At 36.6% G+C, this 25099-nt stretch overlaps 1 protein-coding gene across 3 annotated transcripts in view; it reads left to right on the forward strand.

The window, feature by feature from the left end:
• Window positions 1-19710, forward strand: part of RALGPS2 (Ral GEF with PH domain and SH3 binding motif 2) — a 129889-nt gene extending 110179 nt beyond the window's left edge. For all 3 annotated transcript variants that reach the window (XM_010850131.1, XM_010850133.1, XM_010850132.1), the window contains 5 exons: window positions 465-570; window positions 1105-1197; window positions 7389-7494; window positions 10141-10232; window positions 12996-19710. In XM_010850131.1, the coding sequence (XP_010848433.1) occupies window positions 465-570; window positions 1105-1197; window positions 7389-7494; window positions 10141-10232; window positions 12996-13025 (427 nt within the window). In that variant the 3' untranslated portion in view covers window positions 13026-19710. The remainder of the gene's footprint in view (window positions 1-464; window positions 571-1104; window positions 1198-7388; window positions 7495-10140; window positions 10233-12995) is intronic.
• Window positions 19711-25099: the final 5389 nt, after the last annotated feature.

A 25099-nucleotide genomic window follows, 5' to 3' on the forward strand; every position in this document is an offset into this window, starting at 1 on the left:
TTCTTTTGCTTTTTTTCCTTTTTTGATTTTCTGATATTTTTATTTTGCGTTTTATATGCTTAAAAAGACTTTTAACATATAGAGTCCTCACCTTTCCTACCAGAACTTGAGTTTCTTCTGGGGAAAAAAAGGTATCAGCAGTGCTGCAGTATGACATGTTGAGAAGAAAAGTCTTGAATCCCTAATTTACTCTTTACTAAAGTGAATCACTGTATTCTTTCTGAATTATGCTTGTTCAGATATGCAGTAAAATGCGTTTTTTAACCATCTGCTGACTTTAATAACTGCCTGATTCATTTTGTGACAGCTTGTAAATTTCAGATCAGTAAACCTTTGTAATTGTCAGTGTCTTCTCATTCTTAAAAAAGTAGCAGTCTTAAAATTGAAAATAATTAAATTTTATTTAAATACCTACTTGATAATTACTCAAGTGCTTATATGTTCTTTTCTTTTCACTTTTATAGTTCTGCAGAATCAGAGGATTTGGCAGTACATTTATATCCAGGGGCTGTTACTATTCAAGGTGTTCTCAGGAGAAAAACTTTGTTAAAAGAAGGCAAGAAGCCAACAGTAAGAATTATTTTATATTTTAAAACATGTCTAAAAATAAGCAAATGAATAAGACCCTTAAAAAAATGAAGACAATTGAAATAAAACCAGCTATATAATACTCTTGAAATAATTTAAAATATATTTTGCCTCACAATGTTATTTAAAGTGTTATTATACCTGCCACATATTAATAGATTTTGGTTAAATTATACACTTCAGGTATTTAAATCAATATGCTCCTGTACTTCTCTTTGCTCCCTAATATAGTTCTTGGAGAATCTTGAAAGTATATCCTGTTAAGGAGTATTTTTAGAAGGAATAGAAAATAGAGAAAACTCTAAAAAACAGAATTCAGCCAATTTTGTTTTGTCAGTCCTAAGTAGAATGTATCAAGTAGACGTGGTAAGAATATTTGAGATAAAGATTTCAGAAGTGATCAAACTCAAAGCTAAGGTGGTGGAAGTGAAGTGGAATGCCTCTTTGGCAATGAGGAACAGTGACTGAGAAGCCGGTAGCATTTGAGTAGTATATTCATGTGTCTGTCCTCTCCAGGTAGCATCTTGGACAAAATATTGGGCAGCTTTGTGTGGGACGCAGCTTTTCTACTATGCTGCCAAATCTCTAAAGGCTACAGAAAGAAAACATGTACGTATTCCTGTTCCAAGTCGTTAACACAGTTTCACAGCCTCTATATGGTGGTAAGGAAAGTAGTCCTTATGGGATGTGAGGGTTTGGGGTTTTTTCCCCACTTTCTAACCCAAAAGTTCTTAGACTTTCTTTGTATGAGTATTGTAATGGAATTATTTTTGTTTAGTAACATGATCCTAAGAAAGGTCTTGGAATAACTTCCATATTCTGAAGTTCCTTTTTTGAATACTGTTTTTTCTTTGCAAATGTTAAAACTGCACCCTGCCATTATCTTATCTTCATGTCCAAGCCCTCCCAAACCTGGGGTTTTTTGTTTCAGAAAAATGGTTGAAAACTGTTGCCTTGGAATGTCATTTCCTAATTTGTAAAGTATGAAAAATTAGGACCAGCATCTGCAGTTCTTTCCACCTCAGTCTCTGATTGAGTGATTTTTCCAACAGTGAAGAGGAATAATAGTTACTAAGGTTACTATCGTCACCTTCTTGTGCTTGAAAGATGCCTCGAAAAACTCTTTTCTTGTAGAATCTTGCTATAAATGTAGAATCTTGCTATAAATCTTCTTTTGCATGCTGTCTGTCTTTGTATGCCAGTGATACACCATTTGAAAGGAAAATAATCTTCTGCTTTGCATTATCTCTTGGAGAGGAATTTACTTCTAAATTGTGTATTTTGAGGGTGGGGGGAATTAAGTGGTTTACCCTATTGAGGAAAGGTAAGTAAGCCACTGAGAAAAAAAATTAAGTTCTTTTACTATTTATAAATTATCTAGTGATACTGTGTAATTCAGAAATGCCCCCTTTTTTTTTCTTTTTGGCAATTATCACTGTATGTTTTTTTTTTTCCAACAATGGCTGGCTCTCAAAAACAATAACACATACATATTGCATGTATTTTAATATCAGGTATTACTTCACCAAATACTTTGACTAAATTTACTAGGATTTGGTGGTTTATTATTGTTTTGTTTTTTCCTTTTAGTGAGAAAATCCCTAGTTTGAAGTTTGGTTGAATGAGGCCAGTTATAAGTTCAACTTTAAACATTATCATTATACAGAGAAGCTTTTCTTTATTCTCACAGTTTTAGCCCTTTAATCAAACCAGGAATAGAGAAAAATACAGTTTTGGTTTACATAAATGTGGGAAATGCTGTAATAAGATAGCATCGCCTGCCTTTCTTTATCAGCTGTACCCATACCCTATTACTGTCCTGAATTCATGTTAATCATTGCCTGGCTTTTCTTTAGAGTTTGCCACTTAGGTTTCCTTAAATGATACATTGTATCATTTTTTAATTGTATCTGGATTGTGCCTAAAAGGCACCAACCTTTTTGTTCAGTATTACAAATGTCTAGATCTAATCCTCACATTAAGGTGAAGGACAGACTAGAATGCCCACATACCTGACAAAGCCACAGTTTAGTTTCACTAGAATGTTTTGCAAAGTAATTGCCTCTGGTTAGTATTCTGTACTCAAAGGAGGGGGAAAAAAAAGGTTAATATAGCTGAATTATAATCTTCAGATATAGTTAACTGTTCACTTAGCCACTTTGAGAGACTTGGCTAGATTTCACTTAGTTGACTATTACAAGGAAGTAAAATGTATAAATTTTTTTTTATTTTTTCCTAACTGTAATTAGAAGCCAAACTAGAGAATTGATAAAATAACTGAATTTGTCATCTAATACATATGTTAAGTAAGTATCTTTTTGTGTTTAGTATAGGTACTTACACAGCTAGTTTGGGTTTATAATTGTATGAAGTGATAAATAATGCATATGAAATGTTTAGATATTAGAGCCTAGTGGGCTGTGAGGGAGCCAGATTGAGTGCCAAGGAAATGGACTGTGTTCCTCATCTTTTCTAGTTTAAACTGTTAAGATTAAAAAAAGAATTATAATAACAAAGCAGTATGGAGACAAGTCCATGTTTATATTTATCCAATTTTAGGATAGAAAAAGGGCACAGAACTAAAAGCAGTGGAGAAAAATGTTTTTAATCATTTTCAAACAAAAGTTAAAATGCACATTGAAAGAAAATATTGGCTATATATAAGCAGTAGGTGTGGGATTAAAATATATAAACAGAGCCATCACCTGTGTGGTGTTCTTGTCAAAAATTTAATCATGAGGACGCAATCAAATCCACATCATGGAACATTGTGTAAAACCACTGGCTTGGATTCTTAAGACCAAAATTTGACAGCTAGAGTAGAAAGAGGGATAGAAGGAATGTTCTAAATTAAGAGAAACTTGAAGAGTCTTGATAACTAAATGCAGTGTATGTACCTTGGTCTAATCTTGGAGGTAATTCTTTTAAGCTGTAAAGTTCATAATTAGGACAATCAAAGAAATTATAATAATGGACTTTATATGATTATGTCCATTAAATTTCTTAAATGTGAACCATTGTGATTATATAGTAATATCAGTATATTCTTAGAAGATACATGTTGAAATATTTAGGGTTCAATATTATGTCTGATGCTTACATTTAAATGTTCAAAGAGATCAAGCAAATGCAAAATGTAGATATATGGGTAATCCTTGTAGCATTCTTAGTAGTTTGAACTTTTTCAAAATTAAAAGCTGGAGGAGGAAAAAAGTCACTAATAAAAATATATGTGTTCCTATATGTAAATAAATGCAGGAGGAAGAAATGTGGAAACCTACACCTGTTTTATTGCATTGTAAAGTATGAATTTTTTTTTTCTTTGCATGTGAGGAAAAGAGCAGACTTGGGAATAGACAAGAGAGGAGTATGACTTCTTAATGTTTTAAAATGAAAGCATTCACTGTAAAACTATTTATAATGAAAGTATATTCATTATAACTTTTAAAAGTTTGCAGATATCTTTGAACCTCTCTGCATCGTAATGAGTGAATAAATACTGTTAGATAAGTTAAAAACAAAGTCTGCACCTGAAAAAGAAGTCTGTAACATATGTAAAGACCTTCCGCAACTCAGTAAGAATAAAACAACAGTGGAAAGATGAAATAGGGAGATAAATAGAAAGTGAATATAAATGGTTAATGTACATGAAAAGGTGATGAACCTCACTAGCTATCAAAAAGGCAGATTAAAGAAATGCTTTTTTTTGACCATTAGGCAGAAATTTTAAAGATTGATAATGTAGCATTGGCCATGATGTAGGGAAACAGACTATGACCCAAAGCTGGCAGAAATTTAAACTGGTACTTTTTGTGGTGGACAGTCCTACTCAGCATTTAACTTAATAATAACCAGTGATTCTTTATCTGAAAATCTGTTCTTTGAAAATCATTAAGCTAGTGCACAAAGATATCTATAGAAGAATATTCCTGTTCTATTTATAGTATCAGCAGTCTGCAAACACTGAAAATACTTATTATTAAGGAAATATGATGGGTAAAAACCACAAGTCAGAGTATAAGTATACCCCCATTTGTATATGAAAACCAACAACAACAAGAAAGTCTTTGGTGTAATGCAGACAGAAAGGTCCAGAGGACTACACCCCAAAGGACGGTAAATTCTGGGAGCAGGATGAGGTTCAGCTGGTGGTCGAGGGCATTTGCACTCTGTGAATGGGCTTATATTGCTTGAGTTTTTATTATTATTACTGAAAAAAAGCAATTTATGCAGAGGTTTTGGGGTCTAAGAAAAGATATTAGAAAATCATGCTGTATGCTTTGATATAAACTATAAAACTATCAGATAGCTATGTTTTGCCAGTTTGATTCTTCGTAGCATTGTTGTTGCTAAATCGTGTCCAACTGTTTTGCAATCCCATAGACTGTAGCCCTCCAGGCTCCTCTGTCTATTCCTTCTTCAAGGGATCTTCCTGACCCAAGGATTGAACCTGTGTCTCCTGCATTGGCAGGCCGATTCTTTACTGCTGAGCCACCAGGGAAGCCCTCTTCATCATATTAAAGCTAGTTCCTAATTCCTTTGGCTTTCATTTTTGCTGTAACCATGTTGTTAAAAATAATGTGATATGTTCCTTCTTTTTCCCATTTCTTTAAAATTGTGAAATATATACATGCAGAAGAAGATATATTGTATACGTGTATATTTTAAAGAATAATAAATAAACACGTATATGACTCCACCCAGCATAAGAAGAATCATCCAAGTCTTCCCAGATAGCATCTTCTTCCTTATCAGCCATGATAAGGATCTTAGTTCCCCGACCAAAATCAGACCCATGACCCCTGCATTGCAAATGCAGAATCTTAACCACTGGATCACCAGGGAAGTCCATACTTTGTGATTTTAATGCATATACCCCGGATTATTAATGTTTGAAATAATTTTTTTCATGTTTACTAGCTATTTGTGTTTCTTCTATAAAATGCCTGGATAAATTATTTTGCTTATTGAATAATTTGTTTTCTTACTAATTGGTAAAAATTTCCTCATATATATATTCTGGATACTTATTAGCAATTATGTATTACTAATATCTTCCAATTTGTTCAGTTTTTGTTTCACTCTCTTTGTGATCTTTTAGTGAATGGTTCTTAGTTTTGAAGTAATAAAATTTATCTTTTATGCTTAATACTTCCTGAGTCATATTTTTTAAATCCTTCTCTAACGTGAGTTCATCAAAATGTTCTGTATTTTCTACTAGTAAAGTTTTACAGTTTGCTTTAAAATCATTGACCCACTTGAAGTCAGAGGAGGGTATATGTGAGATGTGTTATGAAATAGGCATTCATTTTTATTTATCTGCCTGGAGAGGTTATTTTCCTGACACCATGTGTTGAACAGTCGTTCTTACTTGGCTGGTCTGCAGAGCCCATGTTTGTCGTTTGAGTTTGCATCAGTATTCACAGATTGCTTTCTAGACTTCCGTTGCCCTGTCAGTCTCTCCCTGTCCTAGTAGCTCACAGTCTCAGTTACTATAGATCTGTAAGTCTTGTTGTGTAGCAAGGCAAGTCCTGCCTAATTCTTCAGGAGCATCTTGGCTGCTTCTGATCCTTTGTCTTACACACAAATTTCAGAATCAGCTTCTCAAGTTCCACATAAAACCCTACTGAATTTTTTATTGAAATGACACTAAATCTGTAGATCAATTAAGGGTGAATTGACATCTTTGCAACACTGAACCTTTTTCTTCATCTCGTGGTATTTTTCTGTTGATTTAGGTCTTCTTGAATGTCTTTTGACTGTTATACTTTCCTGTATGTCTTTTGTTACATATATTCCTAGGTATCTTTCTTAGAAGTGACTTTTATAGTTCTAGTGTATAAAATTGCAGATGACTTTTATAGTGATCTTTTCCGAGCATCCTTGCTCATTTTTCTTATTAGTTTGGTGGATTTTCTGAACTGAATGGATAATACTATCTGCAAGTGATGGCAGTTTTATTTCTTCCTCATCCTTGTACCTTTTATTTCTTTTTTGTTCTCTTATTATGCTGACTAGGTCTTCCAGTTCAGTATTGGATGAAAGTAGCAATGGTAGGCATCCTTGTCTTGAAACTGACTTTGAAATGTTTTATGCATTTTACCCTTGAGCGTATATTGCAGAATTTTAGTTTGAGTTTTATTTTATTTTGTGTTTTTCTTTCCTGTATACTTTGTTCAGGTTTTTTGTTTTGTTGTTTTTTTTTTTTTTTTAGTTGGTTGGGGGAAGAGGGGAATGTCGTTTGTTTCTTTTGTTTGTTTAGTAGGTACTGTTGAATTCCTTGGAAGGGAATTTCCTAATTCAGTAACAGTATCTACCAAACAAACAAAAAAATAAATTCCAAGTCTACCACAAATATGCATTATATTCTAACAAATGCTTTTATTTTACATCAACTGAGTTGATAATATTTGAGTTGTGGCTCCCGGGCTCCAGAATACAGGCTCAATAGTTGTAGCACACAGGCTTAGTTGCTTCACGGCATGTGGAATCTTCCTGAATCAGGGATCGAACCTGTGTCTCCTGCCTCGACAGGTGGATTCTTTACCACTGAGCCACCAGGGAAGCCTGACAGTTAAACTTTTGATAAAGAGTTGAAGCTAGGAAAGATCTGGAAAGTAGGAGATGATCTGAAGAGGGCATGCCTACATGGAATTTAGTAGTAAGAGGCTGGAGCAGAGCCAACCAGCAGGAAATCTTGTCTCTCCCTAGGAGAAACTGAAAATACACTTTTTAACAATAAGTTTTTACTTAGGATAAGCCATAAATTTTGTGTTTTTATTATTTTTTTTGTCTCTCAGTTTAAATCAACATCAAATAAGAACGTGTCTGTAGTAGGATGGATGGTGATGATGGCTGATGACCCAGAACATCCGGATCTCTTCTTGCTTACTGACTCTGAGAAAGGTGAATCATTGAAATAACTAGGGGTTACTATACAACTTTAGATAACCCAAATTTTAGTTTAACTGGAATACTCAACTGGGGGCATTGCTTATATTGTTCCACCTCTTAGGAAATATTTCTGTCATGTGATGTATGCTAATTATGCCAATATTTTTAGATATCAGTATCTATTAATTGCTTCTTTAATAAGCTTATTTTCTTTGCTACATGGGAATAAGCTTGAAGAGCTAACAATCAAGAAAAGAAAGAGGGAATTTGAGAATCTATAAAACACTGTTACTTTAAAATCTCAGATTTACAATATGCAATACCCCTTCATTTATATCTTGAATAAATTGTTATTGTTAAATTCTGAATGTGGCAAAAGTTTTCCTTTAAATGGTTTGTGTTCCATTATTTTTAATTAAATTAATTGGTTATTTGACTGAAACCACTTTCCATATAAGTATAATTTTAATTATAATTCTTTGGTTATAATATGTAGTGGAGAAGGAAATGGCAACCCACTCCAGTATTCTTGCCTGGAGAATCCCAGGGATGGAGGAGCCTGGTGGGCTGCCGTCTGTGGGGTCGCACAGAGTTGGACACGACTGAAGTGACTTAACTGTATAATATGTAGAGACATTTATGAGTAACATTATTGGCTGTTAACCACAGGAGTTTTTAGAATGCACGAGAGAGGCTGGAGGGTGGGCCGTGTAGAATCAGGTCGTGTGTCTCCTTACCCTGCTTGTGTGTGTCGTGGGGACCTCAGTGATCATCAGAACAGATCCTCACATGATTGTAGCTCTTGCTTTATAACATCTGCCAGCCATTGATGAGCACCACAGAGGAAGCCAGAAAGGAAATCGTTTCGCATCTGCCCAGAACCTTCCACTTCGGCAACTCACTACTAAAATGATACTGTATTACATTTTATTGACTATAAAGTTATATTCTTGACTTCTGTTTCTTTAGAATGTATATCAACAGATATGCTGCTTTTAGGATATTGTGGTATTTAGAGTAAAAATTTAAGAAAACATGCAGAAAAAATAACAGCAAGATGTCACATTTTGAGGTGAAATAGACTGATTTACAGAGTAAGGTGTTTCTACTCAACATTCTGAATTCAGCCTCCACCCTGCCAATCCCAAAGACATTCATTATTTATAAAAGTACATTTTAAAAGGAGATAATTTTCATAGTATTTAGTTAACAAATTCTTTGTTTTCCTTTGATTCCTTGTGTGTATTAGTCACTCAGTCATGTCCGACTGTCTGCAACAACCCCATAGACTATAGCCTGCCAGGCTCCTCTGTCCATGAAATTCTCCTGCAAGAATAGTGGAGTGAGTAGCCACTTCCTTCTCCAAGGGAATCGTTGATTCCTTAGTGTACTTGATAGAACTACTTCTGAGTACAAGGTTTTTATGAAATCTATACTGACAGCCTTTTTCAGGAAGAAGAGTAGATAAATGGCCCCTGTGGCCAGCTTGTCAGATATGCCTGTTATTTAGGTTGATCTGATGTTTGATCTGGGTTCAACAAGCAAAAAATGTTATTTGAATAATTAAACATATGGTGAAGAGAACTTTTGCTTCTGAAAATGAATAAGTCTTAAAATCTCAAAGAAGAGCTGAATAAAGCCTACATATAGATCAGATGAGGCTCCTGAATCACTGGATGTAGTTATAAAGGAAAGAGTAGAAGTCAGTAAGAACTGGGAAAATAAGAACAACTCAGGTCAGTGAGAAGGAGAACTAAGCTTAACTTAGGGCAGCCTATACTACATGAATCCCTTCTTTTCTCAGTTTATTACCTTAATACATATAAATGTATAAAAATACTCTTATCGTGTATCAGTTTTTTATTAGTCAACATAAGGTCTAAATGGTCTTTCCTAGTAACTTAGATGGTAAAGAATCTGCCTACCAATGCAGGAGACCCAGGTTTGATCCCTGGATCAAGAAGATCCCCTGGAGGAAGGGAATAGCAACCCACTCCAGTATTCTTACCTGGAGAATTCCATGGACAGAGGAGCCTGGCAGGCTACGGTCCTTGGGGTCACAGAGTCGTATGAGACTGAATGACTAACACTTTCACTTTCAAGGTCTAAATATATACGTCACAAATGAAACAAATGAATTTCTAATTTTCTAAAAGAGAAAAAGGTGCTTTCTCAGATTTTTCACATAAACCCTTATTAGACCTAGGAACTTCTCTAATAATTTTGACAAATGTAAGTAAAAACTAAAAGCATAGGTTATATTGATGTTAGCTGATTAATCCTTAATCACATTAAATAGCTAATGTTTAAGTGTTAAACATGTTAGAACATTTTGGCCTATAAAAATTTAGTCTTAGCATCTGCTAGTATTTAGGTCATCTAAATAGTGCTGAGAACTGATATTCTGTACTCTCATCCATGCATACAAATGTAGAGAAGCCAATTGTTTTATTTAGGTATACTTAAAGATCATGTAAGAAAACAAAATACTTCTCTTCCAATTGATGAATAGCAAAGCAGTGACTTTCTGAATAAATTATAGCTTGTGAATGTAGCATATGGAACTCTGTATTGGAAAATCAGGTGATAGAGAAATAAACTGAGACTGAGAACTCTCATCAATTTTTGTTGTTTTCCCCTTGTTTTTAATAATTTTAGGAAATTCGTACAAGTTTCAAGCAGGCAGTAGGATGAATGCAATGCTGTGGTTCAAGCATTTGAGTGCAGCCTGCCAAAGCAACAAACAACAGGTGAGCATTTCTCTTCATCCTCAGAAGAGTCCATAAACTGGGAATGTATTTAAAAGAGCTGGAAAGAGAAGTATGTGGACTGATTTTTGGAATGAAGTAGAAAAACTGTGTTGTTTATGTTCTTTTTTTGTTGACCACAGTCAGCAAGACGTGAGGTCCACATTTTAGTGAGGGAGATGGACAATAAACAAGTGAACAAATAACAGCATTTCAAAAAGTAAAAACTCTATGAAGGCAGCAAAATAGAATTAGGTGATATGAAGGGATGGGAGTAAAGTCAACTTTAAATAAATTAAGAGTGAACAGCAGAGGTGTCCCTAAGGAGATGACACTGACGTGAATGACAGGAGGGAAGAGCCACGTGAAGATAAGGGAGAGCAGAGTTCTGGTGAAAGGAAGGGAAGTGCAAAGACCCTGAAGGTGAAACAAGCTTTAAGGTGTTCAAAATAGGGAGGTGTAGCCTGTGTCAGAAGAATGGGAATGAGAGGCAAGGAAACGTAGCTTCAGAGGTTAAAAATTTGATGGTACCTTGCCAACAATTATTCTGATGCATCTCTATTTGTTCTGTTGACAATTTTATGTGGGTTCCTATGCTTGCAGTGAAACCCAAAACAATTTGGACTTTTTCCTTGTTTTTATTTCACTGAAACAAAGATGGCCTAACCCACAGAGGTCTATGATGGGAACTCGGCTGCAAAGAGGAATGAATCCATAGTGCTGTGTTCCCCAAATCCTGCTGCTGATTTAAAGTTGAACAATGAATTGGGAGGGCAGACATAAATATAACTGGAGTTAAAAGTTTTTACACTCTTTTTGGCCAGTTTTTAGTTGAAAAGTTTATTGCCTGTAGGTACTGAAATACAGAAGTATATGGTAAATATTATCAGTAGCTAATTTTGAATTATATAATACATTGTAGAAGTTTATAAAGCTTATAAATGTGTTTTTTACCATGTGTTATCAGTACCTAAGTTATAACCGCTTTTTTGGTATAGGAAGAAAGTAAGGCTTAAAAATGCTAATAAATGACCTCGACAAGGTCAAACAAATAAAAAAAGTAAAACAAACAAACAAAATTAAAAAATGGTGGACCTAAGACACAAAGTCTGTCTTCATTCTGTAGATACGTTCTTCTTAAATATTGTTGGAATGGGCTTTGTTCTCTTATAATTTTTGTTTTAAAAATAATAAAGCAAAAATTACATCCTTGCCCTTGTCAAATTAGTGTCTGGGACAGGATGAAGGAAACAGACCTTCTTTTGCCTAAACCAAGTTCTTGAGGATTCAGTTGCATGCATACATTTTCTTTAAATGTGGCCTTAAAGTATTGTATCATTTTTTTTAATCTGAAGATTTCAAGGTTAATCTAGAGAGTGTATGCATACCACCATAGAGATTCAGTTTCTTTTACTGTATTAGTGGATCTTCATGCTGAAAAAGTTAACCAGATGTGTATAAATGGTTTTGTTTTGTTTTTTCAGTTTGTTTGTTGCTATACTTAGAAGAATGAGAGAAGTAGCAAATTTATAAATTGAAGCCATGAAATTTGAAAACTTAGTAGAAGACTGTAACTCAAATACAACATCTTAAACCATCATCAGGCAACTTAGGAGGAAATGAAAATTTTGCCTTATTTAAATATGGATTTCTTATAACCAGACCTGAGAATTTATACTTTAAGTACTCGTCTGTTCATACTGTATTTTATTTATAACTCACTTATGATTACATCATCAAATAATTTTTCATTCAGAAGCTGACATGTGTAAGAGATTAATCTTTTTTTTTAGTGTCCTAGGTTTTCAGGAAAAGGTTGTTAAAGACTCTTACCCTCTTTTTAACTTCCTTGGTGGGCCAGTGGTTAAGACTCCATGCTCCCAGTGCAGGGGACCTGGTTCTAACCCTAGTCAGGGAACCAGATCCCATATGCCTCAGCTAAGCATCTGCATGCCACAACTAAGAAAAGAGAGGGAGAACTGTTAAACTCTTCTAAAGGACACAGCAATGACTACTGATACATGAATATCTCTACCAGCACAGCTTTGGAAAACTGGTAGTAAAACTTAAGAGCATTTTTTTTAACATGGCAAAACCCTCTTTAGTCCTTAACTAGATGACCCATCAACTAATTTTTAAAAACAAAATATATTTCTAAGAATTATTGTTGAATTTTAGATTTGAAATCGAATTAAATTTGATCCAGTCTATTAGCAGCCAACTGTTATTATAGCCTGTAGATTTTTCAGAGTCACAAAGTGTCAGATTAGAATTTATCTAGTGATGAGTTTTATTCTTTTATACTCATTTCATGATGACAAAGAAATTCTTAGTAATGTCTGTTATAAAATTATGCTGATTTTAAAATTTGCATGTAGGAATTCATTATAATACGTATAATGAGAAAATTAATGATGACAGGTGTGTCTGGAATCTCACACCTACTAAGGCCATACTTACTCTTTCCTCACTCATTCATTTATTCACTCAGCAAATGTCTACTGAGCTCCCCTGTGTTAGACAAGAAAGGTATTGTCTCTGCCCATTTTGCCATCCAGATTTCAATTTACTGGAAAGGGTATTAACTTATCTCAGTGGTTTTTCTCTAAAAATGTTCTAGTATATTGTATCCATTATTCATGAACAATTACAATACCTTCTATCAAATTCCTTTGGGCTTAGTTAAAATGACAAGGGAAGATAAGAAATAGTACTTTGAAGAACACCTTTCAAATACTATCAGTTTGTAATGCTTATATTTTTTAGGTTCCTACAAACTTGATGACTTTTGAGTAAAAACGTGATAAAGAACAAGGTGAACTGTTACCCTAAGTGAAAGCGAGGACCTGATGCAAGAGTGCCAGCTACAAACCAATCCTGTGCCAGGCAGAGCCCAGAGGCTCCGTCTCAGCCTCTGAAGTCCTGAACCAAAAAAGCACTAATTTCAGGGAACGAAGTGAGATATTCCCAGGGAACACATCAGAGCTGTAAAACAAACTGCCATGGACCATGCTTCTTATCTCTGAACTGACCTGTGGAAACCACTGCCTTAATAGAATGAAAGGAAAACCACCACGAAACACCAAACAGTGCGTGTGAATCTCCTGGCGGTGCTGTGCTTGGAATAGATCGTAGCTAATTTGCATTTCTTTTAACTTTGTACTAATTTTGGAGGGGGGAATCGCCTTTTTTTTAGATACACTTTAAAAGGAAAAACATATTTCTTATGGGTGACATCAGGAGCTGGTTTTGAACTGAAGTGTGAAGATGTTTCAGCTTAGTAAGGTTCTACCAGCCGCCTCGCCAAAAGGTTTGCTTAAGCTTCCATGAGTCAGCGGCCTCAACGCGCTTTCTCACAGCAAGAGTGTAGGAATTAGAAATGTTAATAATGTGAGTTGTTGGGGTTTGTTTGGGACTGGGGTGGGGGGTTGTTTTGTTTTGGATAGGGGAGATTTTTTTTTTTAAACACTAAACTTCTGAAATTTAGTACTGTATGGGGTACATTATTTCCTGCTGGAGGTATAAAGGCTGAGTGTTCACATGCCAGACACTTTTTTCAAGTGGGCTCCAGAAAACATGGTTGTTTTTAACTGGGTTTAAAGTTTGGCCTTCTATATGAATTCATTGTTGGACCACATATCTGCTTAGTAGAGAACTGTAATCCCAACCTAAACTTTTCTAAGAAGATTTTACAGTAACTACAGTTTTCAGGTTTAAGTGGATTATCCCTTCTTTCACTCACAGGTGATTTTTGTCATCAAGGGTGATGGATCAATATTTTATTAGGATATTTTCTTTTACAGTGTTAAATGTGCACAATGCCAGTTTTTTTTTTTAATTGTTTTCATTATTTTTGTTCAATATGAGATTCAGGATCACATTTGTTTAAAAGAGAATCTACATGTGTTTGTATGCATGTATGTATTTTATTATAAGGGATACAGAATAATTTTCAAAGGGAAAAAGGTGAAAGAGAGGCTGGAAATTTTGAGTATCAAAACTTTCCTTCCTACTTAACTTTCCTTTATCACAAACATTTTTCTCAAAATTTACTAATAGGTCCTTACCATGAAACCATATTTTGTTAATAGTTGATCAAGAGAGTTTTGTGAGAGCTCTTTTATGCAATAATGCATTTAACTTCCAAAATAAATGTTGAGTTTAAAAAAAGGAGGAAAAAAAGTTTGAAGGTGAAATGCCTTAGAGTTTTAACCAAAAAAAAAAAAAAGGGCACTTGAACAAAGGCTGTGTGTTGGCTGTTATAAACTCATGAGGCAGCATGAATTTCGCCTATGGCCCAGAGTAAGAAGTGCTTTTTGACTGATAACTTATAATAGATTTCTATTACTTTGGGCCTCACATAAAAACTTTCAGATTGTATTCTAGGGGAATTTTATCTTTTTCCTTTTTAATCATAAGTATTTCATCCTTGAATCCATGAAACTTACATAGAAAATATTGCTTGTTAGAATAATTAACTAAAAGTATATCCATTTGGAAAGTAGAAGAGCTTTCTCAGATTGCTAAATTTTTAAATTTTGTTTTCTGTTTGAAAAGTATATTAAGAGTTCAAATATTTTTCTCACATAGTACAGTTAGAAATACCACTATTTCTGGTTTTGTGGGAAATGACATGAGCTGGAGAGGGCAAGAACATAGCTGAGACCTCCCAGCACAGCCCACGCTGGGCATGGAGAAGACCCCCTCTGCATAACCAGCATAGCAGTATTACTCTGAGACCTTGCACATCTGACTTTTGTTTTAATTTTCTTAATTTGTTTGTTTCTCTTCAGAAATAAGTGTTTTTAACAGTGTATGTGCTTTTAAAACACATTGTGGATGAGAACCCTGTGGATTTTTTATTACCTTGTCTGTTTGTCATAAATAAGCTAAAGTAGACTAAGTGGTAGGCTAACCATATTGCTGAAGATGGGCAGCTGGAAGTCAGAGCCTGACAGCACAGTTTTGCCAAAGAGAGAGCTCAAGTGGAAGACGTGTTTGATATTTTCAGCGCTAAACACAAGGCTGCTTGTGCAGAGTGAGAACAGTGTTCAGATTTGGTGACTAGACCACACATAGATTTGTGGCCTCTGACTGACGGAAACTCTGAACTGTGCAGCGGAAGTCACCATTGTTTTCTTGTCTTCAGATTTGTCCATTCAAAAGCTTGCTCATTGCTTTTTAAGGCTACTTTAGCATTTGAAGCAAAGAGAATTCCAGTGGGAGAAGTGAATTAAAATAGTGTGGGTGAATTTTTGATCTTATAATTCACCAAATGAGACCTAATAATAATGCAGGCAAAAATAAATACTACAATATTAAATATTTAGGCATCGTGTTAGTGAGAAGATGAAGTTTTTCTCCTCTTACTAGGCCTACCCTTAATAAATTTGTAAACTAGCACCTCACAAGCTTGACATTTTCACCAATATTAAGCCCATTTTTTTCTCTCTGAGTCAAGAAAAACTCATTGGAAATTCCATTATAATTTAAATTTAAGCTAGTTTTTGATAAGCATAATGATTGGTATATTATCCAGCCTGGTGCAGCAGTATAATACCAACCAAAATACAATTTGAGGCACATCTCATTTAACTGTTTGAACATGGAAGCTTATTTTTCATGCAAAAGTAACCTCTAACGGTTTTTAAAATGCAGCTATAAAAATCACTGTATGATGACCTTGAGGAGCTCTGATTTTGGTCTCATGCCCCCTCTGTGTGTGAGTTCTACTTATTTTTTTCAGAGACATTATTTTTAATATAACCTCCAAACTATAAAAATTAAAAGAACCAATCAAACACACCTTCCTATTACATTTTCTTCACTGTGTAAATATTATTTGTGTAAACATTACGAAAAGGGATCCAAACAATTTGAGTCTGAGTATTTTTTTTCCTCCCCAGGCATATGCTTCAATGATAAATGTTTTCCTGTGCGAAAAATGCCATATGACTGTTGTGCTACCTTCTGTATGGACTGTTTTGGTATTGTATCTTTCTGTATGTCAGGAACTTAGGGTGTTTGTAGCTGCAGAGTTTCTGTAAGTGGCTTTATTCCTCTTCTAGAAGGTTTATAAAGGAGCCCAATGTGCACTGTTACAGAAGGGAAAAATGTTTACAGTCTCTAGTGTATACACCTTGTATGTTAGTTGAAACCAGGGCCCGCCAAGAGCAGCCTGGCCTATTGCTCTCTTAGGATTACTAGAATTCACTTGGCCAAATGATTTGAGCAGAAGTCTTTTTTTTTTTTTTTTTTTAGGTTAAATCTGTAGTTATAGATGACTTTACTGCTAAAAACAAAACTACAGGACTTGGTATTAGTTTAAAAGTCAATAATAGTAGATTTAACCCATTAACTATCCACTCTTGATTTCGTTCCTATTTTCTGAGACATGGTCCTTTTCAATGTTCTTTTAAACCACCATATTATCTTTTTTTTGCTGTAAACAAGAGGTACCAGTATTGTTAACAGAGGATAATATCAGTTTTTTCAAAAATCATCTGCCTCAAAGGCTTTTGAAATAATTGGATCCCTTTTTGAAAATGAAAATGAATTTGACTGTGTCCTGGTGGAACAGTAGTACTGCTGGTGCGTGATAGGTGATACAAAGCAAGTGGTGAGGTATGTCTGACTTCTTCAGTGGTCTTTTAGGGTTTGCTTTTATTTTCTGTCTCTCTTCTTTTATATTATTTCTTTCAGGCATAGTAAATTTATAATTTTACAGCCAGAGTAGTAGTCTCTTTTCTTGTAACAAACATTGTTATTTAACACATTGATGATAACAATTTTCTGTGTGAAGTTAACCTTTTTTGGTTTTGCTTCCTTAAAAATGGCTTGTGTCTAAGGTGACTTGTTTTATTTTTTTTCCCCCTATTTAGAGGATTCTAACAAAAGAGATCTGTGTGAGCAAACTTTTAAGCTTTCTGAAAGCTATTTCATTACACTGGTATCTCCAATTGTAGTGCGGGGAAAATTTGCTCAGTGCCTTATCAATTTGAAGACCAACTTTAGGGCATCGAGTGTGACAATAATCATTTGGCTTCTTACTCCTCTTATTTCAGGAGTGTGTGCTATTCCTCTCTCCACCAGCTTACTCTTGCTCATAGCAAGTCTAAGAAAATGCGTGCGGATCGCTCTGGGTTATTATCGCATTCCTCCTTGGCTTTGAGTCTTTTCAGACAAGCTCCTTCCCTGCTCCTCTCCTTCCAGGGGAGAAGATTAAAAATAAACCCTCCAAGTCAGCCTTTAGATGAACACGCCTAAGAGCAACTTTGAAGAACATCCATCCAGCTGAGTTTATTTTTATTTTGTGTTGTTGAAATTGTTTTGAGCATAGATTCAATTATCAGTCCTTTCAGAAAATCCTTAAAAGAATACAGTACAGCCAGAAAGATTTGTTTGGGTTCTATAAAAGCTACTAAAATCCTGAAATGAGAGTTCCTTTGCCCAGAAGTGAGATTTAGTTCAGTACATTCTTACAATTAAACAGGACTCAGAACAATAAGCGGTCGCTTCACCTACCGGTTAGTGTTAACTTGAAGATACTGTCAGGAGAGTGAAAACAATGACAAGGTATAAATTAAAGAGAAGTTGAGAGACTAAGCTAGCTTTCTCAGTGAAAACAAAGTGTGGAAGCATTTTGCTTCTCTGAGATCTGGAGATACTGTTGTTCAACAGAGTCAAAATGCTCTCTTCACATTTTGTAAAGGGCTGGTGTGTTCTGAGGAGGCAAGTAAATTTAGTCTTTAAAGCCAAATGAAGGGATTAACTGGTCCTTGAAGGTTATTAGTAGGATTTAAAGTTTGATTCTAGTCATTTGGACTGCAAAGTGGTGATGGGATTAAAGGAATACATAATGAAAGGAATGCTTTGGGATTGAGCTTTTTTTTTTTTTTTTTAATAGACAAGTAGAAAGTTTCATAATTAGCTATGCTTTAGATACCAGGTAACAAATATCAATTTTCCCATGAAGATATCACCTATTAAAACTATTCACAGAAGATAGTCCAATAATTATTGACTTACTAAATCTGACAGAGTAGCTGATAAAAGTCACCAGACTCAAGAGTTTCTATACCTTGATTATCGACAGATCTATTGTTTTACAGCTGACTGAAGTATGTATGTGTGGGGAGGGGATGGGGAGCTCATTCACAGTGTAATCTAAAGGAGATAAAGGCATCTGTGGGGATGAATATCCAATAATGATAATATACAGGAAAACACAAGCCATTTTTACTCTCCTTCATCCCGGTTAACTTGAGGTACTAAAGATGAAGTACTCGTTTGCACTATGACCTCCTGGAGTGACGTGCAGCTTGGTTCCTCTCTCACTTTTGATTTCTGTTTAATATGCAAATGTGAGTGTGAGATCTTAAGTGTGTTTGCTTGAGCTAACTTGAATTTAAGTACAGTTTTCTGAAATATTTCTATTGGAATAAATTACTTAAAAATATAGGTTGTGTGGGGATAATTTGTTTCCATGGTTACATTTTTATCATTAACTTTTAAAGAAATGCTTTAAGTTGATTTCTTTTTTCCCAGTCTTTCTAGAATAGTTGACTAGGATTTTGTTGGTACAAGGAAGCTTCTAAGAAGTCTGGGTAAACTTCAGTTGCTCTTCTCTATCCCAGAGCAAGGATATGCAGCATGCTGACAGATGGTGCCTTGGGGAAAAGAGGTCAAGGGTATAATATTTCCGACATATCTATCTCCCCACTCCAAGTATGTTATATGAGCAGTCTCCATAGAGGCCCTCTTTGCTAATACTATATTTCATAAATTCCAAACCATGACACTCACTTCTCACCATTTCTGAGAACAGAATCCGCCATCAACCTAGGGAGCCTTAAATTAGAAGAAGTACCAAAATACATGTGTTGTGTCTCCTTTAAGTTATCAGCTGGGGTGTTTGCTCTGCCCTTTCTTAGAATTCCATGAGTTTGCTTCTAAGAAGCTTGGGAAACCTCCAGATGGGACTGAATGCCCAGTGTTTGGGCAAACCATAACCCAGTTTTCAACTATTTTCTCACTTTTTTGATGGCTTTTGAAATTTTTCACTGACACTGTGCTAGAACCAAAAGAGAGTGACTATTCTCTTCTTGGGTGAGCCTGTCCTTGCCTCACATAGCACCTCGTTCTCCGTGTGTGCATGCTGAGTTTCCGGGTTCCCTCCTCGTTTCGTTAGTGGCTGTTCCCTGAGCCAGTACCACATTGTCTTCATCCCTGGATAGCTGTGTAAGTCTTGATGTCTGATGAGGTAATTGCATTGTTTTCATCCTCCCTATGAATTCTATAATCAGTGTGTCAGGTTCAGTGAAAACACTGTTAATATTTTTATTGGACTTGCTTTGAATTTGTAGATTAATTTGAGAATTAACAGTTTGAAAAGCTTACTCATCTCATCTATGAATATGAACTGTCTCTGTTTTATTTAGGGTTTTTAATGTCCCTCAATAAAGTTTCATAGTTTTCTCCCTCCTAGTTTCATACCTCTTTTATTAGTTTATTCCTAGGTAAACTAGTTTTTGTTTCTGCTATGAGTTATCTGTCTGTAGGAATGCTATTTTTATGTTGACACTTAACACCCAGCAACCTTACTGAAATCCCTTATCCCTTAATTCTAATGGTTTGTCCAGTATGATTCCATTGTCATATTAGCTGCAAATAAGGTAATAGATTGTGAGAAAATATTTGGAGTTTATAAAACAAAGGATTCATATCAAGAATATACATGGATTTGATTTTTTTGCAAATTAATAAGAAAATGTATTCAGTAGAGAAATGTGCTAAAGGGTATGAATAAACAGTTTATAGAAGGAGGCCTATGTGGCTAATCTATGAAAAGATGCTCAACCTCAGTTAGTAGAGAATTTCAAAGTAAATCATGGAAGAGCTGTCTCATTAAACCTGTCAAACTGGTGAGGCAGTGCCAGAGAGCATCTGGGCAGTATTACAGAGATTGTGTACATATACAGAGCATAAGAATTCAGAATTCCGGCCCTGGACCGCTTACTGGCTGCGTGATCTTGAGAAAGTGACTTAACCTTCTTCCTCAGTTTCCTCTTCTGTAAAATGGTCACAGCGACAAGCCCACCTCAGAGAGTTGTGCGGCTCACCTTAGCTGATGTCTGTAAAGCCCCATGAGCAGAGCCAGCACTAGGAAGAACTGTCAGTGTTAGGGAGAGTTGGAATCAGTTACGGAGAGTGGGATTAGAGGTGAAGGGGAGAATAAGGAAGAGGTATTTGCCTAGTTAAGTCATAGTGAACTGAGAAGTATCTTATAAACCTTAGTAAACTAAATGAAGAAATAAACCAGGTATATTCATTACAGACTAACTGGCAAGTAGAGAAAAACCTGAAGGACAGCCACCTAAAAAAAGAACCCTACTTTATTATTGTTGATTATTAAGATCTGTATTTCACCCACCTGTTGCTTGTTCAATGATGACTTCTGAACACCACCCCCAAATTGCCTAAATCGGAATATGAGGACAGTACCTGGTGCACACTGAACTTTGAATTCATTTTGCTCTGATTTGCCCATAGCCCAGGCTCAAGTGAAAATAACAGTTACTGAATTTGCTTTGTTATTGCCTAATTGTCAAAACCAAGTTGTTCATACAGTTAAGGTTTGGAAACTGTTAGCATCTATATTGAGCTGTTGCAGAAGAAAGACAAGTTGCTGTTTTTATTGACAGAAACTATTCTGAGATTTTAACATGAAAACAGAATCCTTTTCCATTAGGCATGGAAGAAAAACCTGGAGATTCACATTGAGTTTCTTACTTCTTAAGCAATTATCAGTAAGTACAAACAATAAGTACAATCAGTGAACCTCTGCTGACCACTGAGCTCTACAGTAGCCATGTTTTAAGACCTCGTGCAACCTCAATGATGTGTTAGCAAATCTTAACCACACGAATACAGGATTGGGATTTCTATGTTGAAAGAGATTAAATAACTGTACTTTGGGTTGTGGTCATATCTACCTGGATCTTTGGTATAGACAGCCTACAAAAAAATTGAGAGTATGACCTGATGTAGTTTGAATTGAAACCTTTGATTCTAGCCTAACTTGCTGTGACATAACTAATTACGTTCTATGTCTCATTCTAAATCAAGATAGTTCATGAACTTACTTGAGTGACAAATTTTCTGTGATTCCTTAGTTTTACTAAATTAAAATTCCCAGACTCTTAAAGGAAGACTCATTTCTGGTTCCATGTTTCTCCTTTAAGAAGAGGCTTGTATTCGTGTTTCCTCTTTGGTTAAAATCATCCGTGGATGCCTTTTGTTCTTTGCACTTACTTCCAGCAGGAGGGCCTTTTGCTCTAAAGGGACTCTCAGAGAGGGCCGTCAGACGTCTGATGATAACTTGACGTTTTCTGTTGGCAGTTCAAGCTCAAGTACCTGCCATCCAAACTGTGAAAAAGGAAAAGGACAGTGACAGAATGTATTAAATGATGGAAGTGTCTTATACCATAGTGAGCTGTGTGTTTTGAAGCAGTAAAGAGAACTTTTCATATAACACCTACAGCCTTAGAAACCCATCAGTATATACTCATTGCCAAAAGAGGTAATGAGCTTTTCAGCCTAATTTAAATCGTAGGAGTGGGTTATCTGTCATAGTGTCTAAAACAGATCATCTCTTTTTTTATACTTCTCAGTCAGTTCAATTCAGTCGCTCAGTCGTGTCCTGAGCGATTTACAATTTACTCTTTATGACCCCGTGGGCTGCACCACGCTAGGCTTCCCTGTCCATCACCAAATCCCGGAGTTTACAAAAAACTCATGTCCATTGAGTCAGTGATACCATCCAGCCATCTCATCCTCTGTCATCCCCTTCTCCTCTCGCCTTCAATCTTTCCCAGCATCAGGATCTTTTCAAATTAGTCAGCTTTTCACATCAGGTGGCCAAAGTATTGGAGTTTCAGCTTCAACATCAGTCCTTCCAATGAACACTCAGGACTGATCTCCTTTAGGATGGACTGGTTGGATCTCCTTGCAGTCCAAGGGACTCGCAAGAGTCTTCTCCAACACCACAGTTCAAAAGCATCAATTCTTCGGCACTCAGCTTTCTTTGTAGTCCAACTCACACATCCATACATGACTATTGGAAAAGCCATAGCCTTGACTGGATGGACCTTTGATGGCAAAGAAATATCTCTGCTTTTTAATTTGCTGTCTAGGTTGGTCATAGTTTTCCTTCCAAGGAGTAAGTGTCTTTTAATTTCATGGCTGCAATCACCATCTACAGTGATTTTGGAACCCTAAAAAATAGAGTTAGCCACTTTTTCCACTGCTTCCCCATCTATTTGCCATGAAGTGATGGGACCGGATGCCATGATTTTTGTTTTCTGAATGTTGAGCTTTAAGCCAACTTCTTCCCTCTCCTCTTTCACTTTCATCAAGAGGCTTTTGAGTTCCTCTTCACTTTCTGCCATAAGGGTGGTGTCATCTGCATATCTGAGATTATTGATATTTCTCCCAGCAATCTTGTTTCCAGCTTGTGCTTCTTCCAGCCCAGCGTTTCTCATGATGTACTTACTCTGCATATAAGTTAAATAAGCAGGGTGACAATATACAGCCTTGACGTACTCCTTTTCCTATTTGGAACCAGTCTGTTGTTCCATGTCCAGTTCTAACTGTTGCTTCCTGACCTGCATACAATTTTCTCAAGAGGCAGGTCAGGTGGTCTGGTATTCCCATCTCTTTCAGAATTTTCCACAGTTTATTGTGATCCACACAGTCAAAGGCTTTGGCATAGTCAATAAAGCAGAGATAGATGTTTTTCTGGAACTCTCTTGCTTTTTCAGTGATCCAGTGGATGTTGGCAATTTGATCTCTGGTTCCTCTGCCTTTTCTAAAACCAGCTTGAACATCTGGAAGTTCACGGATCACGTATTGCTGAAGCCTGGCTTGGAGAATTTTGAGTGTTACTTTACTGGCGTGTGAGATGAGTGCAGTTGTGCAGTAGTTTGAGCATTCTTGGGCATTGCCTTTCTTTGAGTCTGGAATGACAGTTTATCCTCTCATATTAACCTTTTTTCCCCCCTTACATATTTTGTCAGTTGTCTCACTTTTGGATGACTACTCATTTACAGTATGTTGTCTCCCTTCATTTTGTTTAGATCATTGATTCTCAACCTTGGCTGCAGTTCAGAATCATCCAAGGAACTTTTAAAAATTTCAAGGCCTGGGCTACACACCAGACCAATCCCATATGCATGGGAGCAGTCGGGGCAGGGGGCACTAAGCCTCTCAGATGACACGAATGTGTAGCCAGGGTTAAAAACCAACATTTAGGTTGTTGGTCTCTAAACACCGCAGAGGCTTTAGGACAGTGCCTTTCAAACATCCAAAGGCATAAGAATCCCCTGGAGGGCTGGTTAAGACTTAAATTGCTGGGTCCCATCCCCCAGAGTTTCTGATTCAGCAGTTTTGGGTGGGACCTAAAAATGTACATTTCTTACAAGGTTCCAGGTGCTGCTGATGCTGCTGGTTTGCAGGCCATATGTTGAGAACCACTGGAAATGAGAAACTAGGTTAGGAGGGGAAGATGAGAGGATCCATCTTCGATGCACACTAGGCTGTGAGTGTGCAACTTCGTGCTGTGAATGTGGTGGACGGGGTGCTGTCCAGAGTGTGAGCATCTGTGCCAGGTGGTAAGAGGGCACAAAAGGAGAAGACAGCACCCCAAAACTCTGAGGAAGCTCAGGATGAGAGGGAGGAGGCCAAGCTTGTGCCTGGGCAGCCACAGGGTTCCCAGCAGCTATGGCATGGCAGAGAGGCAAGGACTGAGGACGCTTCACGCATATTTGATCTCTGGCCCATCTCCTGTCCCTGCAGCTCAGTGCTGACCTCTGCAGAATTGGAGCATAGCAATGTTTTGACTGCTTGCAACAAATGGCAACCCACTCAAGTACTCTTGCCTGGAAAATCCCATGGACGGGAGCCTGGTAGGCTGCAGTCCATGGGATCGCGAAGAGTCGGACACGACTGAACAACTTCACTTTCACTTTGCACTTTCATGCATTGGAGAAGGAAATGGCAACCCACTCCAGTGTTCTTGCCTGGAGAATCCCAGGGACAGGGGAGCCTGGTGGGCTGCCGTCTATGGGGTCACACGGAGTCGGACATGACTGAAGCGACTTAGCAGCAGCAGCAACAATATATTTACTCACAAAGCAGTTATTTCCGAACATCCAGGATACCCTTTTCCTCCCTCTTAACAGCAAAGCAACAGGAAGAAAATTGTTCTGTATTTGGAAGCCTTCAGCAAGGTCATTTGCTCCAATGCGCCATAGTCCCTACCACTCCCGATAGTCTTTTTTTTTTAAATATTTATTTATTTATTGGATGTGCTGGGTTTTTGTTGCTATGTGCGGGCTTTCTCTAGTTGCGGTGAGCAGGGGCTGCTCTTCGTTGCTGTGTGAGGGCTTCACATGGCAGTGACTTCTCTTTTCTCAGAGCTTGGGCTCTAGGGTGCATGGGTTTCAGTAGTTGTGGTTCAGGGGCTTTAGTTGCCCCTCAGCATGTGTAATCTTCCCAGACCAGGGATCAAACCCATGTCCCTGCATTAGCAGGTGGATTCTTAACCACTGGACCACCAGGGAAGTATCCCCCTAGTCTTTTGACCTATTTTCTCCACTCATCTCTTTAGCAGCCTAAAACAGAAGGTCCCATTTTATAACAAAGAAGGAAGCTGGCCTGGAAGTAAAGCTGTCTGCAAGAACAGAGGGAAAAGATGGAAAGAACCTAGGTCCTTAGTGATTTCCTTGTGCTGCTGAATTAACCCAACCCTGTCAGAGTCCAGCTTCTGAACTCCTTACAGATCGTGATCATCTTTTATTTTTAAGACAAGA

This window comes from Bison bison, unplaced genomic scaffold (assembly GCF_000754665.1).
Source record: "Bison bison bison isolate TAMUID 2011002044 unplaced genomic scaffold, Bison_UMD1.0 scf7180017864289, whole genome shotgun sequence".
Taxonomy (NCBI): domain Eukaryota; kingdom Metazoa; phylum Chordata; class Mammalia; order Artiodactyla; family Bovidae; genus Bison; species Bison bison.